Source organism: Lytechinus variegatus, chromosome 4 (assembly GCF_018143015.1).
Source record: "Lytechinus variegatus isolate NC3 chromosome 4, Lvar_3.0, whole genome shotgun sequence".
NCBI lineage: Eukaryota > Metazoa > Echinodermata > Echinoidea > Temnopleuroida > Toxopneustidae > Lytechinus > Lytechinus variegatus.
The window spans coordinates 42,757,927-42,766,162 of NC_054743.1; the positions used below are offsets into that span (position 1 = coordinate 42,757,927).

At 37.1% G+C, this 8,236-nt stretch overlaps 1 protein-coding gene across 1 annotated transcript; it reads right to left on the reverse strand.

Annotated features, from left to right (window-relative positions):
* Positions 1 to 2,190: 2,190 nt before the first annotated feature.
* On the reverse strand, positions 2,191 to 7,304 carry LOC121412702. Its single transcript, XM_041605479.1, has 2 exons — positions 6,833 to 7,304; positions 2,191 to 3,310 (listed from the first exon to the last, which is right to left on the reverse strand). The coding sequence occupies exons 1-2, from the start codon at positions 7,147 to 7,149 to the stop codon at positions 2,662 to 2,664; spliced, it is 966 nt and encodes a 321-aa protein (XP_041461413.1). The 5' UTR covers positions 7,150 to 7,304; the 3' UTR covers positions 2,191 to 2,661.
* Between the last annotated feature and the right edge of the window lie 932 nt (positions 7,305 to 8,236).

Here is an 8,236-nt window from a genome sequence, read left to right on the forward strand (position 1 = left end):
TATAGTCATGTAATTCATACTGTAGAAAATTGTACACGGACGATAATGCAATATTCCCTCTGTATAATTTTTACTAAAACAAATTATATTAAGAAACAAAAGCAAACGATACATATGCATCCATAATTTGCATCGATTGAAATTATATTCTATATAATGATGTAATTCATACTAAAGGAATATATACATGGTCGATAATGTAGTGTTTCCTCTGAGTAATTATTACTCAAACAAATTAAGATACGAGAAGAAAACTAGATATATGCATATAATTTGCACTTATTGAAATTATGTCCTACATAGTATTGCAATTCATAATAAAGGAAATTATACACAGTCGATAATGCAATATTCCCTGTGAGTAATTTTTTACTGAAACAAATTATACTAAGATACGAGGGGAAAACGATACATATGCATACATAATTTGCACAAATTGAAATCATGTCCTAAATAATGTGGTAATGAAATTCATACTGAGAGAAATTTATACGCTATCAGTACCGCAGCATTCCCTCTGAGAATATTAAGATACGAGGAGCAAACAATACAAATGCCATATGCATAAGTAATTTGCACTGATCGAAATCATGTCTCAAATAATAGGGTAATGCAAAAATATTAATAAGAAGAATAATACTAATGTGCTTATATGGCGCATATCACTGCCAAATGTGTCTCTATGCGCTTAATTGGATATTATTACCCTTTTTATCCCCCTTAGCCCCGCAGCCTTTTACAGCGCTATGGCATTTCAAGGAATAAATTCTGCCGGGTACCTATTTACCTCACCTGGGTCGAGTGCAGCACAATTCAGGGGCCGCGGAACCGGGGGCTGGGAGGCTTCAGCCCTCCCCCACACACTTTTTTTTTCCAAAACCTGTATAAAATGCAAAAATGACCATATGACTGTGATTTTTAGCATGGTCAGCCCCCACCCCCCCCCCCCCCCCTCCCAGTTTGAAAACCGTTCCGCGGCCCCTGCCATGTGGATAAATTTCTTGGCGAAGGAAATAACGACATTGCTGGTACTCGAATCCACGACACTCTGTTTCAAAGTCCGAAGACTAATCCACTGGGCCACAACGCTCCACGTAATGTATGTAATTCATACTGAGAGAAATTATACGCTATCCTTAGTGCAGCGTTCCCTAGTAAGTTTATCTCAAAGAAATTATATTAAGATTCGAGGAGCTACGACAAATGATCCGTTATAAATTCCACGCACCAATCGAGTGACTAACTTCAACCCTCACGTAGTATCACCCTATCGCATGATGCTAATTTCCAACGAATGCTGTCTTCAGAAAAAATAAGAAATTTGTGGTTTTAGCGATGGATAGCCAGGTATGGATAACCAACTGTGAACAGTACACATTCAGTTGGACAGCTCATTTTACAACTCGAATTGTTCATATCTGTCTGGGAATAATTACTGAAATGGTTTTCTTATCATTACAACAATAAAAATTGAACGTAAGAAACATTATAACGTAAACGCATTTTATTACTTTTTGGGGCTTCCCATAATCTTAACACAGAGTTAGAGTATGGCCCAGGTCAAACCAAGGGCCGTTTCTTAAAGCTTTTCGTAATTAAAAGTCAAGTCCACCTCAGAAAAATGTTGATTTGAATCAATAGAGAAAATTCAGACAAGCACAATGCTGAAAATTTCATTAAATCGGATGTAAAATGAGAAAGTTATGACATTTCAAAGTTTCGCTTATTTCCAACAAATATATGAGCGAGCTAGTTACATCCAAATGATAGAGTCGATGATGTCACTCACTCACTAATTTCTTTTGTGTTTTATTGTTTGAATTATACAATATTTCGATTTTTACGAATTTGACGATTAGGACCTCCTTGCCTGAAGCACAAATTGTTGGAATAATGGAATTCCACGTGTTCAGGGAAGAATGAAACTTCATTTCACATGACAATGACGAGAAAATAACAATATTTTATATTTCATATAATAAATTACAAAAGAAATAGTGAGTGAGTGATGTCATCATCTCTCTCATTTGGATGTAACTGGCTCGTTCATATAACTATTTGTTGAAAATAAGCGAAACTTTAAAATGCCATAACTTTCTTATTTTACATCCGATTTTGATGAAATTTTCAGTGTTATGCTTGTTGTATGTTTCCCTTTTTATTCAAATCAAGTTTTTGTAGGGGTGGACATGTCCTTTAAGTTACGATAACTTTGAGAACGACTGGTGATCCTCTCTTGTGGTAAATGTTATTCAGCATTAAATGTTCGTTGGTGACTATTGAGCGCGTAAGAAAGGTTCCCCAATTGTTCTTACAATCGCTGTTAACTTACGAACAGCTACACCCTCCTGGCTTCAGAATTAGGACCAAGTACTATGTACGTTTTCAATATTTATAGGATCCATATCGTTATGCTAAACACTGCCGACGATTAAGGCGAGTCGTGCACTTTTAAGAGTCGAATCCGGTGTTCTGTGGTGAAAGCGACGGATCTTTTCCACCAGAACATACCCAGGAAGGAAAATAATGACGTCATTGCCATCTATTCTCTATACCAAAAGTCTTTACACGGAGCCAGATGGTATCTTTAGAAACATCATGTGACAGAGACTTTTTATACATTTCTGTGTTGTGGCCATTCATGCCGATATAACTACTTTGCTATTTTGTGCGGGCTTCATACATCTCTTCATAATATTTCATCATCTCATCGCTACATCTCAGGACGTCAGCGGTAACCTCGTCACGAGAGGGCGGTTTACTCGCCTCCAGAAACTCCCCACTCAAAATGGCCGTCCCATATAAATGGACCAGATTTCCAACAAGCCCATCAGCCGGGAGCTTCCAGCTTTTCGTAATTTCGGCAGAAGCGTCCCACGATAATAGCGACTCGTCGTAAGGAAGCCCAATCGCTTTGCAGAACTTCGGCAACACTTCTGCTGGCTTCGACAGCAGATCGTCGCCGTCGATGACAATCGGATCGCTGTCTAGATTTTCGCAGACGTACTTCCATATGTCGTAAGTATCCTTGATCATAAGGCCACCTGAGTTTAAATATGGACAATCACGCTCGAGGTCGTACGTCTCCTCGACCGCGGCCTCGCCCTTCAGTAGACCGAGAGCCGAATGTTGAGCGAACATTGCCTTCCGCCACGAACGAAACACCCGAAGTGGGTGCCGAATGAGGAAAACGTGTTTGTAACCTTCAGGAAGAAATATGTATTCATTCGGCGTGATAGCGTATGCCATGTCCTTGACAAATACATGACGTTCGCTGGAGCTTTCCAAGAATTTACCAATTGACGCAAACCTGTATTTATAAAAAGAGTGGAAATGGATTGGAATTCGGTGTGATCAGATCACATGGCTACTTAAAGAGGCACTTCATGCTGAAAATGATATGGTTTTGACAAAAAACACTGAAGATTTCATCAAAACCGGAAAGAGAAAAGCAAAGTTATGACATGTCATAATAGTGAAACAGTTCTATGCATATTCATTGAGCATGTCCTGCAAATCGATGATTTAAGGGGGATTTTGTCGAAAATTTGTGACCCGGAAGAGCAGTTTGGTTCTAAGTTTCGGATCTGACGAACATTTGCAAATAATATGTCGCTTTTTACATCCCAGGACGAAACAGGGAGGTTTTGACCCACCAATTTTCGACAAAGACTCCGGATTTCATTATGAAAGGCATTTTACAATATATTTTCTATGTGATTGATCGGTCATGTGACACGATTTAAATACATATCTTCAGATGCATGCAGAGTAATATTACATTACTTTGATTAGTCACAATTACCACTATTATGTTATATCCGTTTTAAGTAATATCGCATTTTTAACGAGAGAGGGGAAATTACTAAAACTGACACAAGGGCAAGCAATCACTTTTCTCTACGCACGTTTAAAAATGCAACTTCCTTATTCCAAGGAGTTAAAGGTGCTGAACTGCAAAAACTCCGGTGTTGATTTAACACCAGCCCGGAATCTATTATGTCCACACCGGAGAAGTATTAAAAAAAAACTTGCTGTTTTAATACTTATTGGTGTTGAATAAACACCTATCTGGTGTTAGACCATAACCATGCAGGCTGGTTTAGTTTTAACACTTCTCTGGCGTGGTCATATAAAGAATATGGGCTGGTGTTAGATTAACACCAATGTTTTTGCAATGTGGTAATTCCTTGTTTGTACCACTCCATACAGTGCGTATCAAAAAAAAAGTTTACACTTTGAAAAAGCTCTGGGAATTAAAAAATATACAACATGTGGGTATTTTTTTTCATATAATCTTAGGTTTGGGTCTCATCTATCCAATGAGAGTAAAAGTTTTGACAGAATGTTACACTTGAGTGAGCACTGTCCATTATTGTAAAGCTCGCAGAGATCTGTTTGCGCAGAAATGCTTGTTTTCACGCTGTGTCAAGGGGAAAGGGCGAAATCAAACTTACCTTGCGAAACATTTCTTATACATTTCCCTTGCACTTTCAGTCAATTGAAATAAAACGGATACATTCAACCGTTTTGTAACAATTTTCCACCCAAATTGAAATTTCAACACTTAGTAAGCACAACCTTTACACTTTCTGTGCCAGCTGGATCTGAGGACATAACTGAATCTGAAGAAAAGTTAATATCAGACATCTCCAGCATTTTTATCATTTAAATTGGGTTTACATTTCATGTTTCATTTAATACTTGTTTCTCCACACTTTTCCAAGCTTGAAAATGATTAACACAATGAAAATCAAGCCTAAGTTATTTCATGTAATTCACAGCTCAGTGTAAAGCAAATATTGTCACGATGGCCTCGGTGTGTGGGGGAGTGGGGTGGGGCGCAATGCACTCTTCGAAGGGTTTCGGGAAAGTAAACAAGATAAAAAAGGTTATAAAAAAAGATATCTTCAAAATCAATTTTACTAGCTATATTCCACGTGTTCTTCATGATTAAGGGATACTTTTATTTGCATAACTATTTCAAAGTTCTGCGCAAATCATTTTTCACCAGCTTTTCAAAAGTAAGTGGTGCTCACTCAAGCGGAAATATTTTTCGACAGTTATATCGTCATTTGATTAAATGGATCTGTACCAATGATAGAATGTGGGAAAATCTTCAGGATATTACAAATGTATAATTTTACAGGATTTTTTCTAAGTGTAAACTTTTTTTGATACGCACTGTATAACACATATGTTAAACTTAAAGGGGAATCCAGCAAAAATTAAAGGTTGTTTGTAGAGGAAAAGTGAAGATCTGACAAGTAGATATTTGAAAGTTTAAACACTATCGGATAAACAATAAGAAAGTTAAGAAGTTTTAAAAGTTGTAAAAATTGGTAATACCTATGGAGAATTCGAATTCGCCACATTGATGTTATCATGGTTATAGAGATGATTAGCAATGATTACCCTTTCATTTACTCCCACAAGATGGCTAAAATTTCATTTTTGAAAGGTTCTACTTCAAATTCTATTTTACTTCCAGGAGACTTAGAGCAATATGATGTCTGTTTGATATTATGATTACTACCCCTGGGGAATATCTACTTAATTAATAGAAAACAACAAATACATTATAATTAAGTAAATGGCCTTTGATAATGTTGCCAATTTGACATAAACATAAGAATCTTACCTTTTAAACAGGTATAACATTCTCATTGCCTATTCGATTTCTTTCAATTTTTTACCCTCCTGTTTTACTTATTTTTCTTCCCTCTCACAAATCTTATAACCACAGTTGGATTTTAAACCTTTGGAATGAGTAGGCTTGTGTTGAAACAGAAAAATCAAAGAATAACAATAAACAAAGTTTGAGAAAAATTGGACAAACAATGAGAAAGTTATGAGCATTTGAATATTGCAATCACTAATGCTATGGAGATCCTCTCATTGGCAATGCGACAAGGATGTGTGATGTCATATGTGAACAACTTTCCCTTTGATGGACTATAAAATACCCCCAAAATGTCTCTTTTTGCTTTTTCTTATGGTGATATAAAATTTTATCCGTGATGTATTCTTTAAAAATCTGTATTACATGCCCTCCTATAGAAAGAATACATTATCTACTGATAGATGTGATAAAAGGGGCAATTTAAGTGAAATATATACTAGTGTAATGGGGAGAGTTGTTCATCGGTGACATCACACATCTTTGCCGCATTGCCAATGTGAGGATCTCCATAGCATTAGTGATCGCAATATTCAAATGCTCATAACCTTCTCATTATTTGTCTGATTTTTCTCAAACTTTCGTTGATCTGTTTCTTTCATTTTTCTGCTTTCACACAAGCTATCTTGTTCTAAAGGTTTCATTCTCCTTTAATATAACGAACCTAATGCCAGGTGGAGTGAGCACATCATTCCATAATTAACTTTGCGGAGCACTTTTGGTAACCACTTATCTAGAGTTTAGGGAACTGCCAATCGGAAATTACTTGATTCACATCACAGCGTGAATTTAAAGGCTTAGATCTGTTTAAATCACCCAATGGTGACTAGTATTAGGACTGTAATTTTTATCATGAATGATTTAATTCCAAGATTTTTCTTTTTGGGGGGAAGGGGGGGTCAATATTCGTCTGAAGCCCCCTATTTTATATGTAACTATTCTTAAACACTAGCAATAGGGTATCATCTATTGGAATGTTTTAAAAAAATATCACAATTTCAACATTATTTTGCACGTTATAAAATAGCTATTAAATAAAAAACCGATAACTTCGCAACCCGGCTTTGGGCAGTATACACATGCAGCATAGCTATAAATACTATCAGAAAAAAATAGTAGGTAAGATTATCCGTTATAAAATATTAAACTTACGATAAATATTCCGGTCTTACTTCACAGTGGCAAATCTTGTCGAATAGATCACCAGCTTGCCTAAACTGTTCTTCATTTCCCTTGTATTGACGGGGAAGGTGGAGGCCTAATACCTCCCTCACTGTGTCGGTTGTCGCCTTGCAGTAGAGGTAGGGTTCGAACCACACCTCGGTCTCTTTGCAAAAGCTCAGGCACTTGGTGAGGGCGGTGGAACAAGAACGTGGCACACACCACAGGATGGTGCGAGTCCGCGGCCCATGCGGGGTTTGAACGCTTGGAGTCGAACCATTCTGCTTTTCCGAAGTAGCGTCTGCCATTTATTCGTTCTGACTTTCACGCAGTGTAAAGGTATTTGCCCACTTCGAAGTTCGATGATTGTCGATTGTGAGATATGTTGTTCAACTCTTTGAAAATATTGTTAGGCAAGTGTTACAGAGACCTTGGCCTGGAGTCTCTCGATGTATCTATTGAAAATCAGTCGATCGCATCGACAGACGATAGAGGGGGTTTTCATGATTTGGCCCCCGGGGGGTCGGGCCACTTCCATTCACGAGTGGATACCATGCGCGACCATGGGGTCTCGAAAAGCACCCTAAACACGTAATTTCCATGTTCTAAAAATGCACCCCTTAACAAGTATTGGCGTGTGAAACCCTATCCTTAACAAGTATTGGAAACAAAACGAAATTCTTAGCAAATATTCCCTGAATTGAACCCCTAAACAAGTACAAGAATGTTTTATTATTACGGGTCCTTCGGTCGTCGGCTTTACCTTATTTGGTTTAGTACGACCTCACCTTCTACACCTCGCGCAAATCGGACTCTAAACACGAAGTGTTGGGGCAAAAAGGACATCCTTTATAAAACATTTTTATTTTATTTTCTCATCCCCACAAATTCCACCCTAAACACGCAATTTCCTAGCGAAATAGATACTTTTTTTCATTATTTTTGCGTTTTGACACCCTTATCACGTTACGTACATAACGTGCCCTATCGTGAAAAAGACATCATTTTTACGTGTTTTTTTGGTCGCGCATGATATCCAATCGTCAATGTGGTGAAGCGATAGTTGAAGGATGCAGTTCATAATAACAAAGAACATAATTTGAAAATCAAATAAGAATTTCAACTAAATCGCATGTGAACTGAGACAGGATTTGTAAATTTCCCTACTATTTATATGTAGACCTCTATATTATCATTCCCTATTTGGTTAATCTGGAAATTAGAAATCCAATGAAGTCTTTTCGTTTGAATTTTATAGCACTTTTTGAACCGTTTAAAATCGACTTTGTATACATTTGAAAATAAAGAGGGGCCCTCATTATCTCACGAAGAGGCATAACTACTTAAATGACAGTGCAAGTTTTACATTTTTCAAATAAAATTGAAATTTAAATA